Consider the following 15,928-nt stretch of genomic DNA (forward strand, 5'->3'; position numbering starts at 1 on the left):
ACTAAAGGCTGTTTGAGGTTCTGTTAAACCTTTATTTTCTGTACGCCATCTCCAAACAGCCACTCCAAATCAAGTCGGTAGTGGCTCCTGAACATGTCAAAGGTTACATCTATGTTGAGTCGTACAAGCAGACTCATGTCAAGGCTGCCATTGAGGGAGTGGGCAACCTGAGGATGGGCTTCTGGAACCAGCAGATGGTTCCTATTAAGGAGATGACAGACGTCCTCAAGGTGGTCAAAGAGGTGACCAACCTCAAGCCCAAGTCATGGGTCCGACTCAAGAGAGGCCTCTATAAAGATGACATTGCCCAGGTGTGCTTAAAATGCATTGTGAAACTCAACCCTTGTAAATACTGACAAATATTTATATTGAATTCAGAGGCAGATTTCTCCATGTTTTTAAAACATTTATTTTTCTCCCATAGGTGGACTATGTGGAGCCCAGTCAGAACACAATATCACTGAAGATGATCCCTAGGATAGATTTAGACCGAATCAAGGCCCGGATGAGCATGGTAGGAAACAGCAGGACTCCGTTGTTGGCAGCTGTCTGCTCACCATCCTCTACAATGGTATCCCCTGACTCTCTTCTTGTGGGTCCCACAGAAAGACTGGTTTGCAAAGCGGAAGAAGTTCAAGAGACCAGCCCAGAGGCTCTTTGATGCAGAAAAGATCAGGTACAAATAAACATGTCCCAAAGACACAGTATATTTATGGGGATGATATTGTCCTGAATGGTTAAGATATACACAGCCATGGTATACATTATGGAGTGTTTTCTTTCAGGTCTCTTGGTGGGGATGTTAGCCATGATGGAGACTTCATGATATTTGAAGCTAACCGCTACAGTCGCAAAGGTTTCCTTTTCAAAAGCTTTGCCATGTCTGCTGTGGTAAGAAGGCCGTGTCACGTCAATACCACTTATGTTTGTTCACATCCCTATTAGGTCAAAAGGAGCCAAAATGTGTGTGACCTACACCCATTGACACAGCATATTTGTCATCTTGTGTAGATCACTGAAGGAGTTAAGCCCACACTGTCAGAGCTGGAGAAATTTGAGGACCAGCCAGAAGGCATTGATCTAGAGGTGGTTACGGAAACTGCAGGTAACTGGCACTTCCATGGCATTTTAGTGTGTACGACGTTGGGTATTTACTGGATGCTGTGTATTTCAATCAGTCAATTAAATGTATTTATAAAACCCTTTTACATGAGCAGTTGTCCCAAAGTGATTTTACCAAACACCCAGCCTGAAATCCCAAGGAGCAAGCAACAACAGTGTTGCTTGCACCTGTGGCTAAGAAAAACTATAACCCCCTATAAGTGCAGTGACACTAAGGTTGAAACTGTTCACAAATTCACTGTTCGGTACAGTACCATACAGTTCGGTATGGTTTCGATGCATCAACAAAATGAATGCCTGAGTAATATGTCATTTGTATTTAGATTTTCCATTTGTTATAATAGTTAACATGTGTAGCTTGTTAGCTTTTCCAGGATCATATGGAAACGAAGGGACAACAAAACAGAAGACTGCCTTATAACATGAAATAAAATTGTTATTTAAAACAGAACTTCGACAAGATTTCATAGTTCAACAGCATATATCAAATACAGTCACATGCCTTAAACAGAACAGGACCACTTTACGTTACTTCCAATGAAGAAGAAAAATAATTTTGACCTATTTTCCATGTATGAATTATTGAGTAGTCACGTTACTGGTACTGCCTCGTAAGTTTATTTGTACATTTTATTACTCGTAAGTTTTATCCACCCCTCTTTGGCAATCTCTGTTATAGTTTACAGGGAAACCGAAATGTTCCCAGACAGCAGACCTGAATGATGTTGGGGCATCTTTTAGTTTGGCTAACCAATGCTTGCCATGTTGCTCCTTTTCATTTTAGCTATCTGCTAATTCCTTCATTAGCTAATTGCAGCTACAATGGTCTCAGCTCTGTTCTCGCTGAATATTATTGCATAAACCATATCTGTTAGGGTGGCTATGACTTGCAGAGTTCCCCAGGGACCGCTTCTGTTCAATCTTTATATGCTACCTCTGGGCCAAATTCTACAGAAGAAGAACATTAACTACCATAGCTATGCCGATGATTCTCAAATATATATGATTCTCGAACCGTATGACAACAGCTCAATAGACTCACTGTGTCACTGTATAGAGCACATAAATACCTGGATGAACCAAAAATGTCTACAATTAAATCAAGATAAAACAGATTGTGTTTGGCAACAAAAATAAAATAATGAGTATTAGTAAAGAGCTGGATACTCGGGCCCTAAAAACCAGGTACCAAGTGCTTAATCTTGGTGTTCTGACAGACTCAGACCTTACATTTAACAGTCATATCAAAGCGGTCAGCAAATCCACATTTTATCGTATTAAAAATATAGCCAGAATCATGGGCTTGGTGTCCCAAAAAGACCAAGAGAAGCTCATACATGCTTTTATGGCCTTTTAACTAGACTCCCCAAAAAGACTAAAACAGCTACAGCTCATTCAGAATGCTGCTGCTAGAATGTTAACCAGGACCAAGGGAACAGAGCACATCACTCCGGTTCTTAAATCTTTGCACTGGCTTCCAATCAGTTACAGAATAGATTTTAAAGTGGTGCTTTTAGTTTATAACTCTCTGAAATGTTTAGGCACGGAATACATTTCTTATATGTGTATATACCGAGTAGGGCTCTTAGATCCATTAACACAGATCAGCTAGTAGATCCCAGAGTCCAAACTAAACCTGGTCAAACTGCATTTAGCAGTTATGCTGCAAACAAATGGAATAAACTACCAAAAGATCTTTGATGTGCCCCAAACTTTTCCATTTTTAAATCCAGGTTAAAACACTTTTTTCACACGCGTGTGTCTGAGCACTTGAACTTTACCGCACTGTACTGCTTTTATAGCTTCCTATGTTTTTGTCCTGTTTTTATTCAGTTTTATTAGGATTTTGTTTTGATGTTCTCATTAGGGTATTTGTTTTTATGCTGTTGTATTTTTTCTTTGTAAAGCGCATTGCATTGCTTCTTCTATGTATGAATTGTGCTATATAAATAAACTTGCTTGCTTACCAATGCCGTATTTGGATGTAGTGGAAACTTTCCAAATATTTGCAAAACAACTATCAACTTATGTTGATATTGGCAGAATTGCTAAATTATCCCTTTCTTATGAAAGAATCAAGTTTCCCACTGCTGTCTTGCAGAAAAGCCAAACAAGTAATATAGAAGCTATTTTTGCTCTTTTAACTTGCCGGGAGGAGAAATCATATTGTGAAACCACCAACAATTATTGGTTTATTTCAGGAGGTGAATATTTGCAGGTTTGTTGTGCAAACCGATGCCCCCCAAGTCAAGTGGCATTGTATTGGCAACTTGCTGAATTAAACTTGATTGAACCTTTTAGATACCCCAATTTACCACGTTTTCTGTTATTCTAGGTAAGGAGCGTGAGCACAACCTCCAAGCTGGGGACAATGTGGAGGTGTGTGAGGGCGAGCTGATCAACTTGCAGGGCAAGATCCTGAGTGTTGACGGCAACAAGATCACCATCATGCCAAAACATGAGGACCTCAAGGTAATATCGAGTGGCAAAAATACCAATGCCACAGTTGTCCTGCAAGAACTTTCTGTGGGAAAACATTTTTGGTTAAAAAATAGTATAAACCCTGGGTCCAGCTGTAACATGCCAGATTGTTGTTAGGAGAGATAAACACTTTAAATGTCGATGTAATTAAATTTTGCAACCAGGAATAAAAAAAAACATGTTTCTGATTTTATCATTTGAGGTGTTTTTAGAGTTCTTGGAATTTCAATCTAAACCATTTGTTCCCACATTATTCCTAGACCACTATGCAGATCTTTTGCCATTAGTAACCTTGGTTAACAAGTCATTATTCTGTCATTTAGTGACTGAAATGCATCATAAAGAACAATATGGAGGCTTTGTAGGTGATAATTGTGTGTGCAGACAAGTTTTGCTTGGCTTTGAATTATGACTGTAACTGGCCCAGCCAAACATCCTGTGTACCCTGTGGGAGAAACAGAAAACAAAGTTACTGTGTTTCTCCAAACCTTCTTAAACAGAAGTAAATATTGTTAGAAAACAAACTGCCCATATGGCTAACATTAACTGCAGTTCAAACAACTAAATAGTGCAATCATTTGACCGCTAATATGCTTCTTGTTTTTCTTTATTTCTTAAAAAATTAACTAAATCCACCTCAGGCCGGCCTATAATTTTCATGTTGGCTGGATCTACATAGTTTGCCGTGTATGGTTCCCTAGTTGGGTAGAAGTCTGAGGCATCCACCAGTGCCAGGGTTCACCTCCTTGATTGAGATCAGGAGTCCCAAGGGGCGTGTGTTTTTACCTATTGCTGTGTGCTCTGGGTGGTGACATTCCTGACAGGATTTTCTGGACTCAATTAGGTGGGTTAGGCGTAACAGCTTGTTGGGGCATGTTTCTGTGACTCTAAACAACTGTCAAATTATTGTCAATAATGCACAATAAAGCTTCACTATCTGTGCTAAAAAATACTGCTTTTATCTACAAAGTCAGCTAGTAGCTTGCATACAGGCCAATCTAAGCTGATGAAGATAAGTTGATGTAATCGCTGTGATGTTGAGAAATAAAATGTCCCACTGACAATTAGTAATACTTTCCATTAATGCCTTGTCTGTTTGCAGGATCCTTTGGAGTTCCCGGCCCATGAGTTGAGGAAGTACTTTCGTATGGGTGACCATGTCAAGGTCATCGCAGGCCGCTACGAGGGCGACACCGGTCTCATTGTACGGGTGGAGGAGAACTTTGTCATCCTCTTTTCGGATCTCACCATGCACGAGGTAAACAACGTAACTTTGTTGGACAGGGACATTTACTTCATGGTCTAAATGATTGTGTTACTGTCTGACTTGAACATTATTAACGTGGCATTTTTGTGTGCTGTAAAGTTGAAGGTCCTGCCTCGGGACTTGCAGCTGTGCTCTGAGACGGCATCAGGGGTTGATGCCGGCGGGCAGCACGAGTGGGGAGAGCTCGTCCAACTGGATCCTCAGACCGTTGGAGTCATCGTCCGGCTGGAGAGGGAGACTTTCCAGGTTGGTACTCTTAACTGTAATATGAAATGCCCTTCAGACATTCTGAGGTTAAGATCAATAATAAAATGTTCTTCCTTTGAAGCCAGGGGTCTTGTAATCTTTCAAAAGTCTGTACTTCAGAAATGTAAAGCCTCCTAAAATCTGTTTCAATTCGTCATTTTTATACATGGGTCCACTTTGTGCTCTAGAATGCAGATCAATAGGCAAATGTGGTTGCTATATGAATGGGTTCATAAATTGCATTCAACTGCTATACAGGAACCACTCTAAAATACCATCCTGTCAATGGGACCCAGATTTAACCTATACTAAGGGACAAGATAGGGTTGTGTGCTTTCACCAAGTTTTTTTGCTCTGGCCATGCAGCCTCTTGCTGAAAACATGAGGGGCAATGTAGCAATTCATGGTTATTTTGCTAAAACTATATACTACATACAATTAATGCATACAGAGATTACATTCTGCGGTATATGATTAAAACCAAATGTAGTTTTGTAGTCATAACATTGTTTATACCTTTTCTGGGTATAGAATCAGTTGAAATTAGCTTATCCTTACAGGTGACCCCTCTTGATCAGAGGTCTCCCAAGAAAATATTATTTTCAAGATGAAGTTTATTTTTTTATTCTAAAGTAATATTACCCCCTATGATGGACAAATGTCCACAATAATAATAATAATAATAAATTTTATTTATAATGCACTTTATATCAATTAAATGACCTCAAAGTGCTAAACAATCAAGTATTAAAACAATAAAACAATCAAAAACAATCCAGTGAGCAGCGGCAGCCAAACGTGCCTGCATACCAATCCTCCGAAGGAGGTTAGCAATAACATGTTTGAGGACCCCAGTAGTGCATTATATGAAATCTTGTACCTTTTCTATACCAAACATTTTATAGAACAATTCAGAACATTTCTTTTGTTTGGTGCTTTGTCAACCGTATTTTTGAGGATAAACGAGCACACACTATGCCTATTTCACAGAGGCTACTAATTCACTGCTGTCTGCTACAGTGTTAACTCGTTCCTGTTTCCCCCGTGCTGTACAATAGCCGTATAGTGTTGCCAAACATACCTGATTTAAATCCATCTGGACACGATCAAATGTGATGTCCAACGGGGGTGGATGCTTTTGAGAGCTGCTGTTTACATGCAGAAATCTTGGCTGAGTACCAGGACGTTTGTTCCAGAGCTCAGCGCTACTGATACACTAGAGGTTATTGCCAAGTAACTAGTAAACACTTTCTTCCAATTTTTGTAATGAGAGGGTCACATTTTAGGTGCAGTGTGCTGAACCCAATGCATGAATGCCAGGTGCAGCCTTTAAAAAGGTGTCCTTAGGAAAAAGGACCCATTGCAAAAACATGTTTTAATGTTTGTGCATCAACATGTTGAAATGTATTGACATACGAGTCATTGAACCCAGCTGTATCTGGGTTTATCTCTCTGGACCAAGTGCCGCTTGCTGACATTGGCTTATAGACTTATTGTTTTAGTGTTGATTATCGCGATGGTGTAAATTGTGACACTACACACGGTATCTAAGTATAAAACATTATTGTATCGTGTCCCCTCATCTCTTTATGCCTTGGAAACTTCGAAGACAATTTGGAGAAGCACACTTTATTTTTATGATCAGCCGTAATCTATGCAGTTACAACAGTCTTCCACCTGGGTTTAACTGTCAGTTCTGCCCAAATCCCGGAGTGTCCCTTCACCCTGTTTTCTTCATCTCCTCAGGTTCTCAACATGCACGGCAAAGTGCTGACAGTGCGTCACCAAGGGGTGAATCGGCGAAAAGACAACCGCTTCGCCGTGGCTCTGGATTCGGAGCAGAACAACATCCATGTCAAAGACATTGTCAAAGTCATTGACGGGCCACACTCTGTAAGATTCATTGGCACAGTTCTGTTGTTTAACTGATTCCACCATGTCAGCTCCTTGTAGGTTTTGGTACTATATACTCAGTCAGAGGCCTTAAAGTATTCATGAGGAGACTGGACATTGTGTTGACTGAACTGTTCAAGGCCATATCGCCATCCATGTTATTTGTTTCTTTTTTGTATTTACCAGAGGTGTGGCGAAAACATGACTGGCGTGTGACTGGTGTTTTGTATCCTTGCTAGGGTCGTGAGGGAGAGATCCGCCACCTTTTCCGTGGCTTTGCCTTCTTGCACTGTAAGAAGCTAGTGGAGAACGGAGGCATGTTTGTCTGCAAGACGCGCCATGTGGTTCTGGCTGGGGGGTCAAAGGTCAGTCAACCATTATCAAGGTCGAGGCTAAATGACCTCACCAACACAACCATTCGAAGTTGAAGCAAATGTCTTTTTGATTAAATATATATGTTCTGTACATCTGCTATATTTGCAGACAAGACAACATTTTAATTTTAGTAATTTAGCGGGTGCTTTTACCCGGAGTAACTGACATGAGTTAAGCTATTTCACAAGCGCTCTTAGAACAACTGATAGGACTTGATTAGTAATTCAGCATGCACTCTTTTCCATAGCAGCTGTGGTTGTGGGTAAATTTCAGATACAAGGACAGAATAGCAGATTTCTCTGAACCTTGCTGCTTCTGGTATTTCATTTAATACATTTTTTTTTTACTGGTCACCAGGGTTGCAACAATTATTCAACTTTTTACTAGTCAACTTATTTGGCTAGTGAAATCCCTCTGATTCCATTCCATTTCAGTGCAATTAGTCACGTGTTGCCCCTATTAGTCTGCAAATGTTGGGCAACTCGGTGTGAGCGTAACAATCTCATGCTCTTTTCCTGAAACATTTCTGAGCATGTAGATGGCAGCGAGCCTCCACAGTGACCCAGTGCCAGTGCGAAATAATTTAAAGTGACAGGTTATTTCAAAGAGAATAACATCAATAACAATTTACTGCAGGATTGGCTCAGAATTGCCTTTCACTTTGGGCACATTCAATATGCTTTTTCACTTCAACCTCTGTTTGGGTCTCTGCATGTCTAAAAGCAAATACCACATTAAATACGGTCCATTCAGGACTAAGATAATACTGCATTGTAATCAATGCAGCCAGGCTGTCTGCCTCGTGTTGCTTCTGTCTGCCTCATCCAAAACTCAACATGCGTAGGGTTTGAAGTGGGTCAAGTGGGGTTTGGAGTTTGGTGTTCATTGTTCACCCAGTCTGAATCCATCCAACCTAACCTTTATTTCCATTGGCTACAGCCCAGAGACGTTACAAACTTCACAGTTGGAGGCTTTGCCCCGATGAGTCCTCGTATCAGCAGCCCCATGCACCCTGGAGGTGGAGGTGGTGAGTAGAGAACCGCTCTTGTCATGAAGTGGTCAGAGTCCCACTCTGTAATATCATCTGGATAAGCGTTTTTGCAGATTTTCAGACATTAGGAAACCGTTTATTTTGTACTGTTCTTTTTTCAGGCCAGCAGCAGAGAGGCGGAGGAGGTGGAGGAGGAGGAGGGGGTATGGGCCGTGGCCGGGGGAGGAGAGACAACGACCTGATTGGACAGACAGTCCGCATCTCCCAGGGACCCTACAAGGGTGAGGACTGAACCAGATCACGGTATTCCCCTGCCAGACACTGGGATGAAGAGGACTGGCAGGGGATGTTGTTGCACCATGGATCAACTAACAGTTGATCCTTTTCAGTAGTGTGCCTTTTGGCCAGCCTTTTCTGTCATGTCATTAAAAGTGATCTTGTCCTAAACCTTTTGTTTATTTTACTGAAAGGGTTGTATTGTATTTTGGCCTAACCCGTGTGTTGGTTGGCTAGGCTACATTGGAGTAGTAAAGGATGCCACGGAGTCGACCGCCAGAGTGGAGCTTCACTCAACCTGCCAGACCATCTCGGTGGACCGACAGCGTCTCACTACAATGTGAGTTCACGTCCTCCATGAAATGTTGCAAAAATGCGTTTGCTTTGGGGATGCTAATGATTTGTTTTTCAGGGGAGCCAAGAGGCATGGCGGAATGACCTCCACACACGGACGTACCCCCATGTACGGCTCCCAGACCCCGATGTACGGGACAGGCTCCCGTACCCCGATGTACGGCTCCCAGACGCCCCTACACGACGGTGAGATCCAACCCCACCGAGGGAATACTTCTGTGGACCTCCATCTGTAGATAGAAATCTGTAACATCTGTTCCCCTGCAGGGAGCCGTACACCGCACTACGGCTCGCAGACCCCGCTGCATGATGGGAGCAGGACGCCGGGGCAGAGTGGAGCGTGGGACCCCAACAACCCGAACACTCCTTCCAGGTAGGGAGACCCATGCAGGCAACCTGGAGATCCGCCCTGCGTTGTCTAAGGGTTCACTCATGCCATGTCAAATGGTGTTTTATGGATATGCTGAGGCGACCATGTGATGCCTCAGTGAACATACACTGAGCAAAATTAGACAGATTTAGACAGATTTGTGAACAATATTTGAGAGAAATAGGCCTTTTGTGTAAGAAAGTCTTAGATCTTTGAGTTCAGATCATGATAAATGTTCTGTTTTGTATTTTTGTACATTAAGCTTAATGATTGTGCTCTTACAATTGTGAAAATCTGTTTTATTTAATTGTATCTTTTTTTGTTTGTTTTTTAATATTATCTTTGTTACTAGGTATCACATGAGGGCTTAACCTGATTCTCTGTTCATCTTATTACAGGGCTGACGATGACTATGAGTTTGGTTATGATGACGAGCCTTCCCCCTCCCCCCAGGGCTACGGGGGCACGCCTAACCCCCAAACACCTGGTTACCCAGAGGTGCCCTCACCCCAGGTCAACCCCCAGTACAACCCCCAGACTCCAGGCACCCCAGCCATGTGAGTCCCCCCCCCCCACACACACACACACACACGCACAAGGATATCAATGACAGTTTGCCATCTTCTATCAGTATTTTAGTAATTTTTCAGGTTCTGTTCTCACCAAGAATGATTCATAGGAGCAAATTATGGTCAACTGATAGATTGCTCACTTTGTCGGTTCTGGGATTTGTACCAACTACCTTTCAGTTACTGGCCAACCCTGTAACCACCAGGCTGCCGGTGGTTCAAGCAGCAAACAACCTCCGGGTGTGTATTAGATTTAGTTTCCAGTCCCTGTCAAGTCCTCTGACTGAGTGCGTGTTTCCCAGGTACAACACGGAACAGTACTCGCCGTATGCGGCCCCGTCCCCGCAGGGCTCGTACCAGCCCAGCCCCAGCCCCCAGAGCTACCACCAGGTGGCCCCCAGCCCAGTGGGCTACCAGAACACACACTCACCAGCCAGCTACCACCCCACGCCCTCACCCATGGCGTACCAGGTAAGACACATCACCACATGTGGGCGGCCCAGGTGTTATGCTACCCTGTGGACCCACCGTTATGAGAAGAATAGAGGGACTGTTCTTACGGGTTTTGTCATTTTTTGTGTGTATGTTTTAGATAACAATAACTGAGTCGAGTTGCTTAGCAGGAAGCCCCAGGTGCATTAGTTCGGAATGAGTCATGAGTGACTATGGCTGAAGTCTGAGTTGACTCCAGTCGGAACCAGTAACGGCAGAGTCGTTTTAATTGTTTTCTCATAATTTTTGTGAAATCCACATAGCGATTAATTAGCCTTGCTTTATCTTAGCAACTCCCAATGGAATCGTGACTATGTCAAGATATGTCTTTTGAAGCCAATCCCATGTGAAATCTAGACCGGTATTTTTTCGTACCTTAGAGACCTCACCCCCCCAGCGTTCTGCCTCGATTGAGCTCACAGGCACTCGAGCCGCCACAAAGAATCTCTAGTGTGTTACCAGGCAAGGCAGCCATGATCGATTACTAACCACTTCAACCCAGACACTGCAGCCCACTCACACCAGCATCTGCCAGAGCCCTAGGCTAATCCACAAGTAGGACTTGGTCTCTGGTCTCGCAATGTGAGGCTGTGACTTGACCGCTCTGCCATTCACAGGCCCAACTTGCTGTACTTTATAAATAAAAATACAGTCCAATTCAAGCTTGCAGTCTACACACAAACACCATTGTATTTAATATCACATAAAGACTAAGTGCTGGATAAGTCTACAGAGCCAAAAATTATTTCACTTCCATATTCAGGTGGTGATTACTGTGACTAGTTGCAGCAAGTGGTTGTTTTCTGAGTCCTGTCATTGAGAATGTACATTCTGGCTGGCATCCCAAAAATGATCTTGTGCTTTACAATTTCCTGTCCATTAACTTTCCTGTCCATTGAAGGGCACAAAGTCAATTTCTGCCTAAAATGATGTACCCAAATCTAAATGCTTGTAGCTCATGACCTGAATATAGTAGAAACATTTTCTTGGTACCATTTGAAATGAGACACTCTCTAGTTTGCAGGAATTATAAATTAATGCAGGAAAGTATAACACTGAAACAAACCAAAAACATGTGTTTTTGTAAAAAACAAAATTCCTCATCATGTTTGAGTTGCAGTGGGGAAGACCAAACATGGATTAGTAACCTGGAGGAACTTTCCACTTTGTGGCATAAACGTTTGGAGTCCTGGCGCCGGGACGGTTGCAGCTCAGTGGAGGCAACAGGATTTTAAGCACTTCATTAAGCGGAACCATTCACTGTGCGATGTGGCTAGTTTTTCTATTCCAGCTAAACCTGAACCTTCCCGCTTAAGTTAGTACAGTAGGCTGGGGGTAACTTTTGGTTACAGAAATCCAAAACCTTATTCAACTAACTAACAAGATGTAAAAAGCCTTAATTAATGAGCATACGTAAGAACCTTAGATAAAATGTTTGGGCATTAAGGGCCTTAGGCTCAGGAGGTTCATTATACGAGGTTATACTTAGCTGTATGTGTAAAGGATTGTTTATTATGAAACAACAAACAATCCTGTATAACTTCTGAGTGAATGTGGCTGGACAGGTATTGAATGAGTGACCATTTGTAGGTGTTGAAAAGCTTAAGCTCACTCTCAGGGTAGTGATGTGGAAGGTCAGCTTTCTTTGTTTTTTTACTGTCTCAGATCTATCGAGACAGGAAGAACAAATCTTCACATTCTTTGACAAATCGTTAATTTGTGTCAGTAATGCCACAACTTGCTATTCGAACGCAAATAAATCAATATTCAAATATTAGGATTTGGGCCAGAGTGTGACATTGTACACACATTTTGTATTCTATTTAGATTTGTCAGCAAAAGCAAGATTGTGGATAGAAAGGACAGTTTTTTAGAAATGTTTAGGTCTATTATTATCTCTAAATGCATTATATGTAGGTTTACACATTTAAAAAATAAATACATCTGCAACTCCTTTCAGAACTGTGTGTGGTCATGATTTTGGAATCTTTTCAACTGCTATTAAAACACACCCTGTCCTACTGTTACTCACTCTCCTATCCTTTGCAAACCATACCCAACTGGGATTTGGCTTCAGTGTTTGGCCTGACATTGTGAATTGGAGGTATGTGGGGACTTGCCGTGAGGAGTATCCCAGGAGAGGGGTGTTTGGCCGTAGTATTAAATTTTGCTTGCCAGGAAAACAAGGATGGAATTGTTTTGATAAAAACTGAGACAATTCCATCAAAGGACAAAATGCATGTCATATGTGTATGTATTAAATTAGATTCTTACCACATTTCATTTCATTCCAATAAAACTCTTACTCGTTCATATTAAGCATGCATATTGTTGGACCCGGCTGCGTTAGTTGTGTACAAACATCTTTTTAATCGTGATGTCAACGCCATCCATGCATCATCATACATTACGAGACCAGCTTTGTTAAACAAATTTGGTGTTTATCGTCTATTGCTGTAACTGCGTGCAGTTTGAGCACTTGTGAAATAACTCCTCAAGAACATCTTAAATGTCAATTTGTTTTAACGTACAACAACTGTTCCGGGGGAGTATAAACAGTGAGTTTATTGCTAATTGCATTGCTACTGAACCATTTACAGCAGGGATATTTAAATCTTACCCTACGAGGGCCGGAGCCTGCTGGTTTTCTGTTCTACCTCATCATTAACTGGACCCACCCATAGACTGTATATATAATGGACGACGCCCTTTCGCTCTTTTCCATTGGTGAAAAATGAAGCCACCAGTGTCCTGATACGGCGCTGACATCTTGGACTTGCGTCTGCGCAGATAGCGATCTTGGGACCAGTTCTGCGCAGTAGTTATGCGCAGTAGCGAGAAGGAAGTAAAGCCCTAAAGCCGCGAAATCAACGGCCCCACCCCTGTGCCCCGCCCTCACTCTCCCTCGCAGAATGCGCATACCGTAATCAATCGCAAGTCCAAGTACAGTACAACCTTTGCTTGTTAAACCTAGACGATATGTTATAGCCTAACTTACATCATGTTTAACCTTAATTTAGAATAGGCATAATACAAAAATAATTGGTAACTTCTAGCTAACGATCACCTGCTAGCTATTAACATGGCTATTAACGAGGCTTGTTGTCTTTTAGCTAACGTTAGCTAGCCCATTACATTTATTTACTAATTAAATTGCTTATAAATTTAACTTACCGAAAAAAATTCAAAGATCGATTGGAAATGCCAGATCGGTTAGCACAATGTACTGCAGAACAACCCATTATGTCCGTGTGAAATTATAGAAATTTAGAGATTAAATGTAAAGTTCCAATCTCCTCAGTCCTCCGAAGATTCAGTGGCTCCTCGGCTCAGATAGCTGTCAATCACAGCTGTGAATCACGACGTCACACCACCGTTTTTAGAGCATTAAATAACTAACTAAAAACAAACTTATTTTAAAAACAAACTCTTGAATTTACATTAGGGTGATACAAACTACAGTAAATGACAGAAACCAGCTTCGGAAAAAATATATTTGAAGGGTAATTTAATTGTTTAGTTGGTCTCGCGTCCCATTGAATAACATGGGGAGGGCGGGATTTATGACCTATACTGGGACCACTCACCAGGGGGCGATCGAGATGTTTTGGCTTCACTTTTCAGGGCTTGTGTGGCACGCTTGGACCCACCTGGTGTCTTAAGTTTGAATAAGTCCCTGATTAGAGGGTTGCAAAGAAAAAAAGGAGTGGAACTATCTTCGAGGGCCAGATTTGAATACCCCTGATTTACAGCGTTGCGTGCTAAAGTATATTTTCATCCATCTTTTTTGTCTGAGTGGTAGATTTCTGCCAGTATTTTAACTTTGAAAGTGGTCTTGGCTTGAACTTGTTACCAAGAGAAAAGTATTAAATTACATTGCTGAATTGTATCAAACAGCCTTTAAAAAACTGACAAAAACAAATTATAGACTGGCCTTTGAAAAACTGAATATACACTGCTCAAAAAAATTAAGGTAACACAATTATGACTGTATAACACCAAGTCAATTAAACTTCAGGGATTTCAATCTGTCCAGTTAGGAAGCATAAGCAAATGTGAATCAGTGTCACCTGGTGCAAATAAATGGGGGTAAATGAAAGTGACATCAGGTGCACTATAGAGGCAACAACAAGACATCCCCCAAAAAGAGAATGGTTTTGCTCTCTCAAATTCCTGACAGATTTTTCTCTAGTTTTTGGTTTGTTATTGTCCTTGTCACTACTGGTAGCATGAAGTGGTAGAATGTGGTGGTACCTGCAGCCCATTCAGGTTGATAGTCCAGCTCCTCCAGGATTGCTCAAGCATACGTGCTGTTGAAGGAGGTTTGCGGTGTCTCCCAGTACAGTCACAAGAGCATGGAGAACATACCAGGAGACAGGCCATTAAACGAGGAGAGCTGGACAGGGCCGTAGAAGGGCATCAACCCAGCAGCAGGACAGGTATCTGCTCCTTTGTGACCTCCAGCTGGCTACTTGTGTGCATGTGTCTGACCAGATGTCAGAAACCGACTCCATCAGGGTGGCATGAGGCCCCGGTGTCCTCTAATGGGACATATGCTTACAGCGCAGCACCATGCAGCTCGATTGGCATTCGCCAGGTAAAACCAGAATTGGCAGGTCCGCCATTGGTGCCACGTTCTGTTCACAGAAGAGAGCAGGTTCACACTGAGCACATGACAGACATGAAAGAGTCTGGAGATGCCGCGATGAACGTTATGCTGCCTGCAACATCATCCAGCATGACCGGTTTGGTTTCAGTGATATTGTGGGGAGGCATATACTTGGAAGGTCGCACAGACCTCCCTGTGCTAGCCAACAGTACCCTGACTGCTGTTAGGTACCGAGATGAAATCCTCAGACCTTACGCTGGTGCAGTGGGCCCTGGGTTCCTCCTGGTGCAGGACAATGCCCGGCCTCATGTGGCCAGAGTGTGTAGGCAATTCTTGGATGACGAAGGCACTGATGCCATTGACTGGCCCAAATTTAGGACCTCTGGGACCTTATGTATCGGTGCATCCGAATCCGCCAAGTAGCGCCACAGACTGTCCAGGAGCTCACCGATGTCCTGATCCAGGCCTGGGAGAAAGTCCCGCAGGACACCGCCCACCGTCTCATCAGGAGCATGCCCAGACGTTGACAGGATTGCATACAAGCAAGTGGGGGGCATACACACTACTGAGTCACATTGAGTTGCCTGTGATTTCAATTGTTTACTTAAGATTTTTGGTGTGAGTCTGAATCTAGCCGTCAGTCGGTTGGTGATTTTGGTTTCCATTGACCGTTGTAACGTCATTTTGTTCTCGACGAATTACAGTATGTACAGTAAAGGTTTTGATATTTAATATATTTCCTTCATCAAGGCCTGATGTGTTCCCTTAATTCTTTTGAGCTGTGTACTTAAAATTGTCAGTATTCCACAACCCCCCGGCCGTATGTCTCAATTAGATTATGAACTGGTTACCAATGCAATTTCATTAGTAAAAAGTGATGCGC

The 15,928-nt window shown here is 42.4% G+C and overlaps 1 protein-coding gene across 2 annotated transcripts in view; it reads left to right on the forward strand.

Annotated features, from left to right (window-relative positions):
- Nucleotides 1-15,928, forward strand: part of supt5h (SPT5 homolog, DSIF elongation factor subunit) — a 34,692-nt gene that overhangs the window by 15,648 nt on the left and 3,116 nt on the right. For both annotated transcript variants that reach the window (XM_010893847.3, XM_010893848.3), the window contains 17 exons: nt 60-311; nt 425-514; nt 606-676; nt 786-891; nt 1,012-1,105; nt 3,458-3,594; nt 4,706-4,861; nt 4,970-5,116; nt 6,863-7,009; nt 7,249-7,374; nt 8,324-8,411; nt 8,537-8,656; nt 8,889-8,991; nt 9,064-9,191; nt 9,273-9,378; nt 9,774-9,932; nt 10,247-10,415. In XM_010893847.3, the coding sequence (XP_010892149.2) occupies nt 60-311; nt 425-514; nt 606-676; nt 786-891; nt 1,012-1,105; nt 3,458-3,594; nt 4,706-4,861; nt 4,970-5,116; nt 6,863-7,009; nt 7,249-7,374; nt 8,324-8,411; nt 8,537-8,656; nt 8,889-8,991; nt 9,064-9,191; nt 9,273-9,378; nt 9,774-9,932; nt 10,247-10,415 (2,199 nt within the window). The remainder of the gene's footprint in view (nt 1-59; nt 312-424; nt 515-605; nt 677-785; nt 892-1,011; nt 1,106-3,457; nt 3,595-4,705; nt 4,862-4,969; nt 5,117-6,862; nt 7,010-7,248; nt 7,375-8,323; nt 8,412-8,536; nt 8,657-8,888; nt 8,992-9,063; nt 9,192-9,272; nt 9,379-9,773; nt 9,933-10,246; nt 10,416-15,928) is intronic.

Source organism: Esox lucius, chromosome 1 (genome assembly GCF_011004845.1).
Source record: "Esox lucius isolate fEsoLuc1 chromosome 1, fEsoLuc1.pri, whole genome shotgun sequence".
NCBI classification, from domain to species: Eukaryota; Metazoa; Chordata; class Actinopteri; order Esociformes; family Esocidae; genus Esox; species Esox lucius.